We start from the raw sequence: 18,873 nt of genomic DNA, 5'->3' as shown, positions 1-18,873 counted from the left end.
AGGGAATTCCTTATGAATGCTTTCAAAATTGCTAGTATAAGTCTTCTAATAGTGCAATGATTTTAGAAAATAATTCATTAAAAAAAATTTACTTATTCACTCAATTCAAGGGATTAATGATACTGGTAGCAGTCCTTATTAAAATAAGCCTGATACTAAAGAGTTTTACTTACTTGATTCTATAATTCTCTTGTCATACTCTTTGCTCACTGTATCTGTTGTCTCAATGCTAAAAATTTTCCAGGAAATGTGTGTATAAGATCTAGAAATCAGAATAAGAATTTTACCATCTAAAAAGATAATGCCATTTCAGTTAAGTTCAGTCGCTCAGTCATGTCTGACTCTTTGCGACCCCATGAATCGCAGCATGCCAGGCCTCCCTGTCCGTCACCAACTCCTGGAGTTCACTCAGGCTCACGTCCATAGAGTCAGTGACGCCATCGAGCCATCTCATCCTCTGTCGTCCCCTTCTCCTCCTGCCCCCAATCCCTCCCAGCATCAGAGTCTTTTCCAATGAGTCAACTCTTCGCATGAGGTGGCCAAAGTACTGGAGTTTCAGCTTCAGCATCATTCCCTCCAAAGGAATCCCAGGGCTGATCTCCTTCAGAATGGACTGGTTGGATCTCCTTGCAGTCCAAGGGACTCTCAAGAGTCTTCTCCAACACCACAGTTCAAAAGCATCAATTCTTCGGCACTCAGCCTTCTTCACAGTCCAACTCTCACATCCATACATGACCACAGGAAAAACCATAGCCTTGACTAGATGGACCTTTGTTGGCAAAGTAATGTCTCTGCTTTTCAATATGCTATCTAGGTTGAACATAACTTTCCTTCCAAGGAGTAAGCGTCTTCTAATTTCATGGCTGCAGTCACCATCTGCAGTGATTTTGGAGCCCAGAAAAATAAAGTCTGACACTGTTTCCACTGTTTTCCCATCTATTTCCCATGAAGTGATGGGACCAGATGCCATGATCTTAGTTTTCTGAATGTTGAGCTTTAAGCCAACTTTTTTGCTCTCCTCTTTAACTTTCATCAAGAGGCTTTTTAGTTCCTCTTCACTTTCTGCCATAAGTGTGGTGTCATCTGCATATCTGAGATTATTGAGATTTCTCCCAGCAATCTTGATTCCAGCTTGTGTTTCTTCCAGTCCAGTCTTTCTCATGATGTACTCTGCATAGAAGTTAAATAAGCAGGGTGACAATATACAGCCTTGACGTACTCCTTTTCCTGTGTGGAACCAGTCTGTTGTTCCATGTCCAGTTCTAACTGTTGCTTCCTGACCTGCATACAGATTTCTCAAGAGGCAGGTCAGGTAGTCTGGTATTCCCATCTCTTTCAGAATTTTCGACAGTTTATTGTGATCCACACAGTCAAAGGCTTTGGCATAATCAATAAAGCAGAAATAGATGTTTTTCTGGAACTCTCTTGCTTTTTCCATGATCCAGTGGATGTTGGCAATTTGATCTCTGGTTCCTCTGAATTTTCTAAAACCAGCTTGAACATCAGGGAGTTCACGGTTCATGTATTGCTGAAGCCTGGCTTGAAGGATTTTGTGCATTACTTAACTAGTGTGTGAGATGAGTGCAATTGTGCGGTAGTTTGAGCATTCTTTGGCATTGCCTTTCTTTGGGATTGGAATGAAAACTGACCTTTTCCAGTCCTGTGGCCACTGCTGAGTTTTCCAAATGTGCTGGCATATTGAGTGCAGCACTTTCACAACATCGTCTTTCAGGATTTGGAATAGCTCAACTGGAATTCCATCACCTCCACTAGCTTTGTTCGTAGTGATGGTTTCTAAGGCCCACCTGACTTCACATTCCAGGATGTCTGGCTCTAGATGAGTGACCACACCATCGTGATTATCTGGGACATGAAGATCTTTTTTATACAGTTCTGTGTATTCTTGCCACCTCTTCTTAATATCTTCTGCTTCTGTTAGGTCCATACCATTTCTGTCCTTTATCAAGCCCATCTTTGCATGAAATGTCCCCTTGGTATCTCTAATTTTCTTGAAGAGATCTCTAGTGTTTCCCATTCTGTTTTTTCCTCTATTTCTTTGCATTGATTGCTGAGGAAGGCTTTCTTATCTCTTCTTGCTATTCTTTGGAACTCTGCATTCAGATACTTATATCTTTGCTTTTCTCCTTTGCTTTTCTCTTCTCTTCTTTTCACAGCTATTTGTAAGGCCTCCCCAGACAGCCATTTTGCTTTTTTGCATTTCTTTTCCATGGGGATGGTCTTGATCCCTGTCTCCTGTACAGTGTCACAAACCTCCGTCCATAGTTCATCAGGTACTCTATCTATCAGCTCTAGGCCCTTAAATCTATTTCTCACTTCCACTGTATAATCATAAGGGATTTGATTTAGGTCATACCTGAATGGTCTTATTAATATAATATCTAACTATTAACTATTAAGAATGTAATGTTGAATATGAATATTGTAGTGGTATAGTCGTCCATGGACAGGTCTTATGTGAACATAAGTTTTCATTTCTTTGGTATACATGCCCAGGAGTGCTACTGTTGGGTCCTATTGTAGTTGCATGTTTAGCCACACTGTTTACAGAATGGCTATGCCATTTTACACTCTTAACAATGTAAGACTGACTCAGTTTCTCTGCTTACTTGCCAGCATTTGGTGTTGTTACTGTTTTTTTATTTGAGCCATTTTAATAGGTGTGTAACGATTTCTTCAAATACTTTTTCAACCCTGCCCTATTCCTCCACTCTTTCTGGACAAATAGCTGTGTTCAAATATGTTTTAAGTCTGTTTTTTTACCTGTTCTTTAGATTTGGGTAATTTCTTTTTTTTTTTTTTTAATCTTTTAGTTCACTAATGCTTTCCTTTGTTTCTTTTATTCTGTTGTTGAACGCAGCCATTATTGTATTTTTCAATTCTAAAATTTTCCTTTGGTTCTTCTTTATAACTTCTGCTTCTTTTCTGAGGTTTTCTGTTTTCCATTTGTTTCAAGCTTGTTTGTAATTGCACACTTAGGCTTTTTTATGATGGCTCCTTTAAGACCTTCATCAAATAATTTTAACATTTCTCATTTTTTAGTGTTGACATCTATAGTCTTCTTTTCACGTTGAGATCTTACTGGTCCTTTGTATGATGAGTGAGTTTTTATTGGAATCTGGACATTTTGGATATTGTGTTATGGGACTGCTCTTTTTGTTTGTGTCTCTGCCACCACTCTAGCAGTGGAAGGTGGAGGCACTGCCTTGTTATTGCCAGACTGGGGTAAATGTTCTTATTCCCCACTCGAGTTCTGTTGACACCTGAGACTTAGTGCTGCTCATTACTCATTACTGCTCTGCAGGGGACTGGCGTGCTGCTTCCCCACTGGTTCGCTACTGATACCCTCCCTAGCTGAGAGCCGTGTGAGTACTTCATTTCTCTTCTTCATTTGGCCTCCACTGACCGCACGTTGTAGGGAGGTGACCTCATTACTTACTGTTGGGCAGTGATGAAGTCTCAACTCTCCACTAGGCTTCCTTTGATACCACCCCAGCTCGGAAAGGGAGAAGCACCTCGTTACTGCCAGATGGACATGGAAGTCCTGGCTCCATACTCGGCCTTCTCCTAACACATCTCTGTGGGGAGATTGTGGCAACTAGTTATAGCGGGAGTGAAAGTCTAGGTTCCCCTCTTGGCATTTACTGGTGTGGATGAGAGTGAGGTTTTTGTTCATGTCTCTGACACCCTCATCCACATCAGCAAATGTGGTGAGATAAAGTAATCACTTTACTTCAGTCAAACACCAGAGACCTAATGAGGAACCAGAACACCAATCTCCCGCATAGCCATAAAGAGGAGCACTAAGTCTCGGGTGTCAACAGAAGTCAAGTGGGGGACAAAAACATTTACCCTTGCTAGGCTGCCCTTTTCCTGGTACTTTGGCTAGGGTGAGCAGATTTTGTGGCCCTGGCGGAGCAGGGGCTGTTTTTGTGTGTGCTTGTTGGTATTTCCCAATTGCCAGCTTAAGTCTGGAATATATGGTACAGGGAAAAAAAAACAGGAACTCCACCATATTGTTCTTTGTGTCCCAAGATGTCTAGCTGGCCTGCTTTCTTCTCTTGACCTTTCAGTGATCTAGCCTTATTCCTTGTCTCTTCCCACTTCCATATGTAAATCTTCAGAAATTGACCATGTTCTCACTCGTATCTAGGTTTTCCCCTGTATTCTTCTTAAATTCCCCTCACCTTCCTTCTCCATCTTTGAATTTTTCCTTCATCTTTGAAAGATCTTCTCAAGGATCACCTCTTCCATGGAGTCTTTTTCAGATCTCCAGACATGGTAAATTGCTTCCTTTTCTTTGCTTTCATGATCCTTTTGTACTTGGATCTGGTATACCTTTGGCTAGAACTGGGCATGTAGCCCCATCTAAATCCAAGGGTACTTTGGAAAACACAACTGTGCATGTGTTCAGTAATGGGAGGAGAACCAGATATTAGTGAATATCAGTAATGCCTAACACAGTCCTGATTCTGCCATGTGCTATTTCTGTGCTCTGGGAAGACCACTTTTTTGAACCCCAGTTTACTCAGCTATAAATTGTAGATAATCACATTCTTACCTCACTGAATTATTATGTCAATTAAATGAAATACTGTTACATGGTAGTGCTTCAAAAGTGTAAAGTATGCTGGAAATTTTAGCTATCCTTTAACCATTTTTTGAAGTTAAAGTACTGCTTATTTTTTCCTAGGTCTCCTGAATGATGCAACTGTAGGTATTTTTAGGGGCAACCAGATGCGCTTAAAACGAGCTTGCATTCGCAAAGCCAAGATCTCTGCTGTTGCTTTCCGGAAAGCCTTCTGCCACCACAAGTTAGTGGAACTTGATGCGACAGGTGTGAATGCTGACATCACGATTACAGACATCATCAGTGGGCTTGGCAGTAACAAATGGATCCAGCAAAATCTCCAGTGCCTCGTGCTGAACTCATTAACTCTCTCCCTCGAAGATCCTTATGAGCGGTGCTTTAGCCGGCTTTCTGGCCTTCGAGCATTAAGCATCACCAATGTTCTCTTTTACAATGAAGACCTGGCTGAAGTTGCCTCATTGCCAAGATTAGAGAGCCTGGATATTTCTAACACCTCCATCACAGACATCACGGCTCTGCTGGCTTGCAAAGACCGACTCAAGTCTCTAACCATGCATCACTTGAAATGTTTAAAAATGACAACTACCCAGATACTGGATGTTGTTCGAGAACTAAGACATCTGAATCATCTTGATATTTCGGATGATAAACAGTTTACATCAGACATAGCTCTTCGATTACTAGAACAAAAGGACATCCTGCCCAACCTCGTCTCCCTGGATGTTTCTGGGAGGAAGCATGTGACAGACAAAGCTGTTGAAGCTTTTATTCAGCAACGGCCCAGCATGCAGTTTGTAGGTTTGCTGGCTACTGATGCTGGCTACTCTGAATTCCTCACAGGCGAAGGACATTTGAAGGTCAGATTTTAAAAATATATTCCTTTGTCAGGCTGACCATTGTTTAGTTTGCATAAGATTCCATTAAGGTGAATGTCTAATAATATATAGATCATATTCATGAAACATGACATATAGTGGAAAGGCCTTGCTTTAGAGTCTGAATTAATATTCCAGATTATTTGCTTCATGGCCCAGAGCAAACTATGATGTAACTTTTCAATTTACATTTATTTATAAAATAGATATGACTCTTACCTGCAAAATTATTCTAAAGATTAATAATTATATATGTAAAGTGCAAGTCATGTTGTAGGCCCTGGATAAATGATAGTTCTCATGAAGAGAATGTTTAGATATTTTGAACCACTTAAACATAATAGCTAAAGGATCACGTCAAAGAAACTAGAGATGCTCCTTTGTAGAAAAGAGTAATGGGAGAGTAAGTTGTCCAAGAGGATCTCTATTGTAAAAATGGTAAAATCCTTCTCTTCTTAGGTTTCTCATGTATAATGGCTTAAATTCCATTTGGGAAACATCTACTGAACTTGTCACAACTTGAGATTGAAAGATAAAAAAATACAGGATTTGCTTCCAAGGAGCCTGATAGTAGTAGTAATGTTATGATCACAAACAACTCTAAAGCCAAGGATCAGTATAGTTGCTGTAGGAGAGTAGGAGAAACTTTTTCTCACTGGAGAATTTTCGTCTTGAGGGAAGATGGTATCTGAATCAGACCTTGAAGGATAGAACTGTAACAGGTTTAAGGACAACTAGTATTTGTCTTGGAGAAGGAAATGGCAACCCACTCCAGTGTTCTTGCCTGGAGAATCCCAGGGACGGGGGAGCCTGCTGGGCTGCCGTCTCAGGGGTCGCACAGAGTCGGACACAACTGAAGCGACTTAGCAGCAGCAGTATTTTTCTAACATACATTGTATCCTATAAATGCTTTATATTGTATATGGTAATATCTATAGATTGATATTAACTCCACTTTATAGATGAAAAACATAGAAATTATGATTTACTGTTAGTTAGAACCAGTGTTTAGATCTACATCTATCAAATTTCAGAGCCCCATTTTTTTTTCCCCTACGACTTACATCAAACCACTTAAGTTGAAGCATCATTTGATTCTACCTGGTGCAAATGGCAGTACTGCATTCTTTTTTATGGCTGAGTAGTGTTCATGTGTGTGTGTGTATACCACGCCACTTCTTCTTTATCCATTGTCTATCAGTGGACACTTAGATTGCATCCATGTCTTGGCTATTGTAAATAGTGCTGCTATAAATTTGGGGATGCATGTATCTGTTTGAATTATAATTTTCTCCAGATATATGTCAAGGAATGGGATTCTGAATCATATGGTAACTCTATTTTTAGTTTTGTAAGGAACCTCCATACTATTTTCCATAGTGACTGTACCAATTTACATTCCTACCAACAGTGCAGGAGGGTTCTTTTTTAGCAATCAATATCGATCTCAAAAAAGGAGAAGGAAAGGTTAGCTATAGAACATTTTAAAACATGTCAGTTCTTATATTATTTGTAAATTTAGACTTTAAAAAGTAGAATGTGGGCAATTATTTTGAGTCACTTTTTTATTCATTCATTCAGTAAATATTTTATTAAGTACCTCTGCATATTATGGTGGAGTGAAATGGCGTGATCTTGCCCTCATGGAGCTTATAATTTAGTGAGGGATTCAGACAGTGAAGTATCATACATATGTCATGGGTGTATGATTTCAATATATGTATTTATATATCATATACATATATATTAATACATAATGTGCGCATATATATATGCTTTAAACTGCATAGTGTTAAGAATCTAAAAGCTACATAATACTGTATTTGAGTATGTTGAACAGAGAGGCTCGACTTAGTTTAAGGCTTCTCTGAGGACTTGATGAATGAGTGAAGACCTTATGGATGAGTAACTTGGTAGAGAAAATTCCAGGCAGCCAGAATAATACAGCAAAAGATGTGTGGTAGGAAGGAACATGGTACATCCAAGGAACTTCGAGAAAGCCGCTGTGGCTAGAGTTCTAGAGTAGGAAGTTGCAGAGCGGTGAGATGAGGCTGGAAAAAGTAGGTGCTAGGGCAGGAAATGGCAAAGGCACATACGCCAGGTGCAGGGCAGCAAGTGTGAGGAACTAACATAACAGCTTGTTATTGAACAAGGTAAGTTTCTAGCACAGGGCTTGTGGGTAAAGGCAGCATAAAAATGTAGATTACTAAGTTAGTGTTACTTGTCTGCCTAAGAAATGGGTCAGTAAAGAATTATAAAAATCAAAGGGGAAGAAATCTCTGTGTACTGGGAGTTTAGGAAGGATTTCCCAGAGGAGGTGAGCTTGATCTGTGTCCTCAAGGATGCAAGGAATGTGTCCCTGGCACACTGCACTAAGTAATCTTCTCAAGGCAAAGATCCTCCAGTAGCTATGATTCCCGAGCAGTGTGATTTTTGCTGATTGTTCTTAACACCAACAGACCCTAGAGTGAATTAGCCCAAGGTTTTCAGTTGAGGCTAGTAGAACATACACATTGTACAATGCCTCTGTGAAACAAGTTTGATTTTACAAATGGAACATCATTGCTTTGAAATTTTGACTCTAGAAAACACCTACTTTGCTGTCATCTAGTTTCCACTTCTGTAAACACAGTGATTCTCAACCTTGACTGTAATTAAAATTACCTGGAGTGTAATTATTTGAGATAATGGATATGTTAAGTAACTGTATCATGATAATCATTTTGCAGTATTTACATGTATAACATCATCGTTTTACACATTACACTTACAGAATGTATTTGTCATTATGTATCTATAATATATATCTTTTAAAGCTGGAAAAAAATTTTAATTAAAAAAATGATCTAAGGAACTTGAGCAATTAAATCAGAAGCACTGTAGGGAGGTGGGACTGAGGCATCAGTTTTTTTTAAAGCTCCTTGGGTGATTTTAATATGTAGCCAGAATGGAGAATCATTGTTTTAAAATAATTTTTTTTAAAAAATAGAGATCATTGGAACTTTGCCCTTTATTCAACTATACATAAAAATAGATGTTTGTTTTAAATTATTTATTTGACTACTAATTTGAGAGTTGAAAAATAATGGGTCATGTTAAGAGAAGAGAGCTGAGATTGCTCTGTCTCCTTTTTTAAAATTTTCCAGGTTAGCAAAGTTGAAAAATGGGTCTGAAATTATTATTTTAATGTTATGATGCTTTAAATTAATTTAGTTTGACAGTTTTGGTTTTACATGCCTCAGTAGAGACAGTGTCACTCCCCAGTATTCCTTATGAGGCATTATCTGGTACTTTTAGTGGGTGGTTCAAAGAACAAAAGATTTGTTTTTTCCACTTGCAAGTATATTATGTATTTTGATCTCTTGGCTCTGTGAGGGAGGTATTGCCCTCAGTGAGAGGGAGTGATTTTCTTAAGGATCACAGCTAGCTGATGAGCCTGGAATGTATTCTTTTACTACATCTCTGCCTATATTTGAGAACCTTAGTTCTTTCTCTTAATCATCTAGCCCCAACACAGAGGGTTTTTTGACATAGAATTACCAACCCTGTCACCTTTGTTTCCCTACCTTATCTGCTCGTTTGTCAACATCAGTTTCCTCAACCTTCTGCTATCCCACCATTAAGATTCCTGTGTTTTTTGGCTGCCTCACTCCTGAGAAGCACTGGTTATATGTTAAACCCAGTATTCTCAGTCTTCATTTCATTTGGTCTAAGTGCCTTTTGACATAGTTGATCTTTCTTCCTTCTTGAAATACCTTTTTTTTTTTTTAAAAAACTCAGTTTCTAGGATATCAGATTGACCTTTTTTTTCCCGTACTTTTTGGACTTTCTCTCCGTTTCTTTTATTGATTCTTCCTAAATCTCTCAGGCCCCAAACTTATATGCCTATGTAAATTTAGGAATCATCCTAAATTTATATCTCTAACCTAGACTTCTCCCTTGAACTAAGACTTAATACGTACTTTTTAAAGACCTCTGAGCTAGTGCTTCTGCTCTTGAGGAATTCTGATCCAGTGGAGAACAGACAGACCGTTTAAAAATAGCTTTAATCAATTGTGAGAAATGCTGTAATAGAGTTATGTGCTGAGTGCTACAAGAAAGTCTTTCCTTAGAATATACATTTAATTTTATCCATATTTTAAATATTAATAAGGTTTAACTTAGTGGTAAAGGACATTTTTTCTGTTTTAAATAGATTGCAGAAACAGATGGTTGTTTGTTTTGTTGGTGGTGGTGTTTTTTTTTTTTTGATCTAGCATATGAAATTGATTGAATTGAAGATGCATATAGTTTGAGGAGCCAGATTGCTTGATTTGAGTAGGGGCTCAAGAAGTGTTAACCACTGAATAAATATACAGGCAATGAAATTTGGTTCAGATTATTTACATTCCAATAACAAAAGTTCTGTAATTTTACATTTAAAGATAACTTGAGGTTATATTTTATATAAGATTGTAAAGCTGTTTGAATCAACCAAATGTGGATGAATGAAGTCTGATGAGGATTATTGTTAGCGTGTTTTCCCTCTTACAGTCTTTTTTAGCTCTCCTAATAGTTCAGTGTCTTTCCAAATCTAAAATCTAAGAAAAAGTTCAGGGTGATTCAAAAAGAGTTGAACATTAGGAAAATTTTTATTGTTCAATAACTGCTTATATATGTGAATACATAGTCAAAATTGATGTTTATGTATGTATATTATACATTCTTATTGTTGTTTAGTCACTAAGCCGTGTCTGACTCTTTTACGACCCCACGAACTGAAGCCTGTCAGACTCCTCTGTCCATGGGATTTCCCAGGCAAGAATACTTGAGTGGGTTGCCATTTCCTTCTCCAAGGGACCTTCCCCACCCAGGGATCAAACCCACATCTCTTGTGTCTCCTGCATTGGCAGGCGGATTCTTTACCACTGAGCCTCCAAAGAAGCCTATATTATACATGAATAGTATAAAAAACATTTTGTAAAGAAACTTCCATTATTATTCCCGCAGTCTTACAAATGCTCAGTATATGCCTTTTTGTCACTTGGTACACACATCTGTACTGTAGTCTAATTTTTATTAGACCTTTGTAGCATATCCTATCAGTGGTTAAAATGTTAGCTGTGATACAGCCCTTCATTTTCTTAAAGCTGCATATTCCTTACCCATATGAACAGAGTTATTACTAAGTAATATATTTTAAACATATTTATTTTTGTGTTACCTTTTATAATGGTGCTGCCGAAAAAAGATAAGTCTTCCACTGTAGTGAGAAGATTATACCTCTCTAAACAGTAGGGTTTGGGGGTTTTTTGTATTTTTTTTTTTTTTTTTTTTTTACCATTTTGAAATTGTCACTCAGGTTGATAAATAGAACTTGTCAGCTACCCTGAAGCTCTTTCACATGCCCCATCCTTATCACAACTTCCTCCTTCCCTACAAAAGTAATCTCTGCCCTGACTCTGATGATAATCATGTCCTTGCTCTTTTAAATAGTTTTACAGCCCAACCATTTACCTCTAGGCACTCAGTTAATCTTGTCCACTTTTCTTGCCCACTTTTGCCCACTTTTCAAAATCATCTTGCCCACTTTTCAAAATCATACGTCTTTTCAGTATCTTTTATAAAATTCCCTCTCTATCCATTTCTTTTCCTTATACTTTGTGTATTAAAGAATCTGACCCTTTGGTTTGTAGACTTTCCCTCAGCCTAGGTTTTCTTGATTGTAGGTTTGTGGTGCATATTGACTGTATTTTCTGCAAATTGGTAGCTGGATGTGAGGACTTAGTCAAACTCATGTTTAATCCCTTTGGCAGGATGCTTAGGTTTTACGTTCTTTCATTAAGGAAGTACATAATGTCTGGTTGTTTTTCTTTGTGATTTATTAGCAGTTGTTGACATTCAACACCTAGTTCCATTAATTCATTGAGGATCATGGTGATACTGTAATAATTTCTTTTTTTACTTATTACTGGGTTACTTTTCTCAATAGCCACTTCTTGTTGTATACATTTGGCTACCCACTGGTATATGAACCACAGTTGGGCTTCCCTTGTGGCTCAGCTGGTAGAGAATCTGCCTGCAATGTGGGAGACCTGGGTTCGATCCCTGGGTTGGGAAGATCCCCTGGAGAAGGGAAAGGCTACTCTAGTATTCTGGCCTGAAGAATTGCATGGACTGTATAGTCCATGCGGTCGCAAAGAGTCGGACATGACTGAGCAACTTTCACTTCACTTCAGTTAAGATAACTATATTAACCTGTATAAATGGGAAATTCCAGGATAAACCTACTTTTGAACAGAATTTTTTAATGCTGAATGGGAGCTTGATAAATCTGGGAGAATCAATTAATATATTTATTTGATAAATATTTATTGAGTGTTTGTTCTGAGCCACACACAGTGCTGCCTGTAGGGGTACAGTGAATAGAGCAGTCTACTAAGGGGATTATGGTAATGGCTTTGAAGGTGATGTTTCAGGAAGACCTGACCTAGATTGGTGGGTCAGAGAAGGCCTCTCTATTAAGTGTTATTTAACTTGAAATGAGAAGGATGAATAGAAATTAGGTAAAGAAAGAGCGGGAAATTTCAGTCAGAGAGGACATTAGTCGCTTTTTCCTGGGAAAGAGCTTGGCTTATTGAAAGATCAGAAAGGTCAATGTAGGGTGTTGGGGGGAGAGGGATAGATTGAGAGTCTGGGATTGACATGTACACATTGCTATAAAAATAAAAAAAGGCCACTGTCATTACTAAATTGTGAGTTAGGGTGAAGGGTTACCTTAAGAGGTGGTAGAAGCCTAATCATGTGTAGTAAGACCTTTATTTATATCTTGTTAAATATCTTGTTAAATATAAGTTAAATATCTTGAGATTTATTTTAGGTACAGTATAGAAAATTTTACCTGTAGACTTATTCTAGGGTCTGAGCCTATCTAATATATATCTGTTTAGAATATGTATAGCTTCACAGGATGACTTTTCTGGATGGGTTGGAAAATAATCATAGCCGTTTGTTTGAAGCTTTACATAACTATCCAGGATGCCGTCCACACAAATGATGTTTGGATAGAGACAGTTGGGAGGGTTGAAAAGAATCCTAAAAGCTCATCTTCTGGCTGTGTTCAAAGGTGTCTGGAGAAGCCAATGAAACTCAGATTGCAGAAGCACTGAAGAGGTACAGTGAACGGGCCTTCTTTGTCCGAGAAGCTCTATTTCACCTTTTTAGCCTGACTCATGTGATGGAAAAAACAAAGCCAGAAATTTTAAAGGTAAGAACAAGAAACTGGATATGAGAAGTGTGAAATTATCTTCCTAGATGGATGATGGTTTTGTGAAGAAAATTGGTGAAAATCTGCATTTAGTTTTTTTTTTATAAGATTGATAATATATAATTCAGTTTTTAGCCATAAATGAGAATGAGAGAAGATAACTGAATAGTGTTACTGAAGTTTTATAGTAATCTCATTTAAACAATATAAATGCCTTCAAGTTCATATTTAACTATCTAAAACCAGTAATCAGTGTGATATCTTTTTACCAGCTGTAGTCGAAAATAGAGTATATGACTCAAATCAGGACACTACTTGGTATATTAGCCATGTATTGCTTCCATATATGGTTTTTAAAGAAATATAATATTGGGATTTTATAAAGCACTTTTCCATGCTATTTATGAACCTCTTGTGCTTTTGTAACTAATCTGTGTTATTCCCTAATTAAGATGGGGAATTTTACCCAAGACAGTTTTTGGAGGACAAAAAAGGAGGATTCTTAATTTTGTTGATGGGGTGGGAGATTTTTTTGTCAGAATGTGGTTCTTTAGCCACCTGAAGTCTGGGATATTGCTTATTTTAAAAAGCATATTTGTGAACCTCATTCCAAGAAAATTTAGATTCAGTAGGGCTGGATAAGATACAGGAATCTACATTGTAATAATCCCTCAAGATAATCCTTATACACATTTAATTTAGAAACCAGTGAGTATAGGACTATATTTGGTCCCTCTTTTAGTGGGCACAACAATCCCAAGAGAGAAGTTTTATCTTCTGTTTTACAGATTATGTACCTGAGGGTCTGTGAGGTTAAGTAACAATAAATTAGTGGCAGAGCCAGAAATGACTTAACCTCCCGGTTTCTTAAATCTTTTGAGAACGGGGTGTTTGGATAAAAAGCAGGAACATCCAAGTCCCCGGATGTTGGCTGCACCATCCGCTACCTCCTGTGTGCATACCAGAGGATGCTGGTGCTTGGTATATGCATTATCATTTTTTGGTTTTGGTTACTGTGCACTTGAGTAACAGAGGACCAGACCCGTCATCCTGATCTGAAACATTTACTCATTCATTCATTCAGAGAATGGTGCAGAGAGAAATGTGGTCCTTTTAAGGAGTTTTTGCTACAAAAGAAAGCAAAAGCAAAAGGTGGTAGTTGGCTGAGGATGTGTGTGGGTTTTGTTTTGTTTTGTTTTAGATGGGAGAAAAAAATACCTTGTTTGTATGCTGTGTGAATGATCGACTACAGAATAAAAATCTGATATAGGAGTTGGAAGGGGAGATCAGCTGAAGCAGTGTCCTTGAGTAGACAAGAAGGGAAGAATCAAGCATTTAAGTGGAGGGATTATTTTTAGAGAGGAGCCCCTAGAGGTCATTTATGGTAACAGGCAGGCAGACAGCAATTGCTCGTGTGTACGCTGGCAAGGAGGTACGTGTAAAAGCCAGAATCTGAAGTTCTTTTCTGATTATTTCAGTTTTCTTGGGGTAACTGGAAGTAAGATCTTGAGTCAGTAATGAGGAATGGAGAGGATTTGTTGGGGATTTGAGGAGAGAGGAAAAGGGGAGAAGTAGTTATCTAGGCCAGAGGGAAGTACATGGATTTTATTATGTTTTAATTTTAGCAGTATTCTTAAGGAACTGAATGTTGGGATTTGAAAGTGAAGTTTGCTGCTGGTTTACTCTATTCAAGTCAGTAACAACTTGTTTAGCGCTTGGCATAAAACAGGCCAGACTGAACTATGTCTAGGAAATACTAAGATGTTTTCTCTGAATAGAAAAGATTCATTAACATTACAGAAAAATTTCTGGACATGAACAACTTGACACCTCCCTTGACCAGGTAGGTGAATAACTATTATGTCCTAGGCTCTGCACATAAGGATAAAAAATATACTTAAGATATCTTAGAAATTATTACAGATCAACAGAGTAATGTTGCTATATCCTGCTGCTGCTACTGCTAAGTTGCTTCAGTCGTGTCTGACTCTATGTGACCCCATAGATGGCAGCTGACCAGGCTCCTGTCCCTGGGCTTCTCCAGGCAAGAATAGTGGAGTGAGTTACCATTTTCTTCTCTAATGAATGAAAGTGAAAAGTGAAAGTGAAGTAGCTCAGTCATGTCCGACTCTTCGAGACCCCATGGACTGTAGCCTACAAGGCTCCTCCGTCCATGGGATTTTCCAGGCAAGAGTACTGGAGTGGGTCCTTCTCCATTGCTATATGAAGAGGACTTATATGTTTTTTATAAGTTGGATTAAGAGAACTCATTTCTTTTTCAGCTTGTGGTTACTGGGATGAGAAACCACCCTATGAATTTGCCAGTGCAGCTTGCTGCAAGCGCCTGTGTGTTTAATTTAACCAAGCAGGATCTTGCTGCAGGAATGCCTGTCCGACTCCTGGCCGATGTGACCCATTTGCTGCTCAAAGCCATGGAACATTTTCCCAACCACCAGCAGGCAAGCATATGGGAATTCACATTCAAATGGTCTTTTTAGTGTCTACTACCCATCTCCTACCTCCATACAGTTCAGTTTAGTAGATCAAAGCTGGAAATTCCTTTGGAGGCTGTGAAGTAATAAGTTTTGTGGTGTGACTGAGTGCAGGGCGATAGAAAAGTAGAATACTAAAGAATGCATTCCTCACCTAAAACTATTTCAGTCCAAACATTGCGGGAAATAATGCAAGCCATGTAAAACTTGCACTTAGATCTTGAGTTAGTGATAATTTCAGCATACAGGATTAGGCGTAGAGCTTCTGCTCTGAGCCAGGCATTGGTTAGGTACTCAAGTACTGGAATAGAGAAATAAATAAGACATGGATTTTCTGTTTCTAGCAGTATAGGTAGTCTACAAAACCTGTCCTGTTCTTTGGATGAAAACTAAAAATGCTACTTGAATTATATTTTTAACTCTTAAAATTTAACAATGAGTTGGCAAGTTAGTAGAAAATACTCAGAGACCCAAAATCAAAATTGGCAACCCAGACTGGCGAGTGGATCATTAAAGCCAGCTTACCTCATTGAGAACAGCTGCCAAACTAGATGAGGTTTAGCCTTTGGTTTTTATGGACTCTGGAAGCCAGGTGAACAGAAGACAAACTAGAACCCATCCAAGGGCCACCAGAAGGGAGGGAGATTAGCTGGAATTATCCAATTTATCACCCTATTTCTCATCTAATAAAAAAGATTTTTAAAATGTGCAAGTAAACTTATGTGGGTCCAGTGGAAGTCTTTGAACCGTAGGTGAGCAGAATAAATGTTCCAAGACATGTTATGCTTTATAAATGTCTTTTTTTTTTTTTAATAGAATCTAACAAAACAGTATTTTATTCAGGATTTTTTTTTCTGTCTTTGGTTCTTAGTTACAGAAGAATTGCCTCCTTTCACTTTGCAGTGACCGAATTCTTCAAGACGTTCCATTCAACAGGCAAGTGGTAGCACCAGAACTATGGGACAAAATGGAATTATAGAAATCTGTCTTGGGTCATTTCTTACCAGTTAGGATATTCCTAGTGTACAGTTAATCAAGTGGGTGGGATTGTGTATCACTTTGTAGAATGCTGAATCTACTTTCTGTAATTTAATGCTTTGATATTCATGAGAGCGGATTCTATTTTCATACCTCTTTGCATAAGAATTTGTACTGATTATAGTTTTTAGAATGTATGCACAGTGTTGTAGGCTGAAGAAATTGAAGTATTTAGAAATTCAGTATCTTGCCCGTGGTTTTGTGACTAGTAACTGCAGGGCTAGAAAGGATCAATCTAGTTTTAGCTCCACCATTCTTTTCTCTGTATCATGCCTCTTATTATTATAGTTACTTGATATTGAATTATAGGAGAAACCTGTTAAGCAGAGGTTAAGGGAGACCATATAGCTGGATTCCAGTAAGTAAAAAGGGTTTCCTTATTTTGTAAGATGTGATTTAGGAGCTAATTTTTTTTTTTTTCATTTTACTATTTTAAAATATAATTTTTTAGTGATGGTATTTTCAAAAATAAATTTATACTTGATTTAATGAGAAGTGTTTTTCTCAAGCAGCAGTTTTATAGTGATTTACTTTTATTTGGGTAATAGTACACTGTTATCTGACATGCTGATGGAATGAAGTATTCCATTTACTATTTGAAATAAATAATTGGTTCAGATGGTAAAGAATCTGCCTGCAATGCAGGAGACCTAAGTTTAGTCCCTGGGTCACAGGGATCCCCTGAAGAAGGAAATGGCAACCCTCTCCAGTATTCTTGCCTGGAGAATTCCATGGACAGAGGAACCCGGTGGACTACAATCCCTGGAGTTACAAAGAGCTGGACACAACTGAACGACTAACACACTTTCACATGTATCTCATGTAGATTACTGAATTTTATTTTATAAATATATTAAGCATCAGCATTGATCACATGAAGTCATAGGTTGAAAAGACATAATCTCCTAAAGAAAATTATAAACCACCCCAGAGGCTGACAGACTTTTCCTTAAATGGCTAGATATTAAATGTTCCCAGTTCATGAGCCATAGGGTCTCTGTTGGACCTACTTAATCCTCCCATTGTACCTCCAAAGCAGCCATAGATAGACACTTTAACAAAAAAAAAAAAAATGGGGATAACTGTTCAGTAAAACTTCAGAAGACAGACAGCTAGGCCTACAGCTATAAAGTCACTTGAGGTGGGCTATTGTTTGCCCTCGATGTAGCCAGTGAGTACAGTCTGCTAGAATTGAGCTTCTTTGTGGTAAGAGACAGAGGTTGGTTAACCTTTGCCTCTCGTGCTTAGTACTTCAGTGGCTGTTTGATGGATGGATGAATGAATGAATTAGGAGTATAACAGAAGACAGTCTTTCATAGAAGAGGATGACAGAATGTACTGGCCCCCCAAGCAAGGACAGAAAGATTTCATTGGCTTGGTGATCATTGAAGATTTCATTTTAGTGATGGCATTAAGATAATAAAACTAATAACTAATGTATGAAGCACTTGCCAGACACTGTGCTAGGTGTTTTCGATATGCATATTCAGTCCTTGGAACAGTCCTGTGAAATTGTTACTCTTGTAATCTTCATTTTACAGATGAGGAAACAGGCACAGAGAAGTTTAGTAGCTTGCTCAAGGTGATAAGATAGTAAGTAGAAGAATTTAGATTTAAATCCAGACTGACTTCCAGAGCTTTTACTTTTTATATCTGTGTCATATTGCCTTGAAACTGAAAATTGACTGAGTTGAATGTTTTGTGGGAACTGCACAAGTAAAGGCACAGAGGAAATCAATACTAGTAAAAATTAACTTTTATCAAAAGTTTGATATGTGCCAAGGTCTGTACTAAGTCTTAAGCGTTATGTGTGATATGATATAATCCTCACAACAGTCCTGTGGAATAGACTGTATTATTTTACAGACAAGAAAATTGAAGTTCAGAGAGATGAAGAAAGTTACCTAGGGTCCCAAAGTTAGTACATGGTGAAAGTGATATTTGAATCCAGGCTAATTCCAAAGTGTATGATGTTCTTAATGACGTGACTACATTGCCTCACAGGATAAAACAATGTGTTTTATTGTTATCATTAACAGTAGGTAGAGCTAGAATTCCAACCCCCAAATTCAAAGAACTTCAGAATCGGCTTTTAACTTTTAATACTAGGCTATATTATTTGATATATATGGACATGTTTTGAGACTAATAAAGTTTCTATATATCATATCCTCTCTTTTCCTGTTTTATTTTTTTCTCTAGCATATGTCAGTACCCAAACATGCCATATACTTTACTTACTTATTTATTACCTGTCTTCCCCACTAGAGTGTAATCTCTGTGAGAGTAGAGATATTTTTCTGTTTTGTTCGCTAATCTGTCTCTAGCATCTGAAACAATATCTGGCACAAAGGAGAAGCTGAATAAATGTTTTTGAGTAAAAGAATGAGTGTTCCCATTGTGCTAAGTACTGAGGGGGAACCAGAAAATGCTTAAAATTATTATTATCACTACAGAATAGAAATATGTTATACCTCTAGAAGATGAATGTCAGATATTTTTGACCATTTTTTCCAAACTCTCTATTTCTTTACAGTGTTGTCAGAATTAATAATACCATCTCCAAAACACTAAGTGTACTTGTTATTCTCTATCAGTTAGGAGGAACTTTCC

The 18,873-nt window shown here is 37.8% G+C and overlaps 1 protein-coding gene across 5 annotated transcripts in view; it reads left to right on the top strand.

Moving 5' to 3' along the window:
- ZYG11B (zyg-11 family member B, cell cycle regulator) overlaps nucleotides 1-18,873 on the top strand; it is a 79,913-nt gene that overhangs the window by 31,314 nt on the left and 29,726 nt on the right. For all 5 annotated transcript variants that reach the window (XM_055585869.1, XM_055585873.1, XM_055585868.1 and 2 more), the window contains 4 exons: nucleotides 4,712-5,466; nucleotides 12,590-12,730; nucleotides 15,013-15,189; nucleotides 16,094-16,158. In XM_055585869.1, coding sequence (XP_055441844.1) covers nucleotides 4,712-5,466; nucleotides 12,590-12,730; nucleotides 15,013-15,189; nucleotides 16,094-16,158 — 1,138 coding nt within the window. The remainder of the gene's footprint in view (nucleotides 1-4,711; nucleotides 5,467-12,589; nucleotides 12,731-15,012; nucleotides 15,190-16,093; nucleotides 16,159-18,873) is intronic.

Source organism: Bubalus kerabau, chromosome 6, assembly GCF_029407905.1.
Source record: "Bubalus kerabau isolate K-KA32 ecotype Philippines breed swamp buffalo chromosome 6, PCC_UOA_SB_1v2, whole genome shotgun sequence".
In the NCBI taxonomy this organism is placed as follows: Eukaryota; Metazoa; Chordata; class Mammalia; order Artiodactyla; family Bovidae; genus Bubalus; species Bubalus kerabau.
This window is presented reverse-complemented; position numbering and strand designations above follow the sequence as displayed.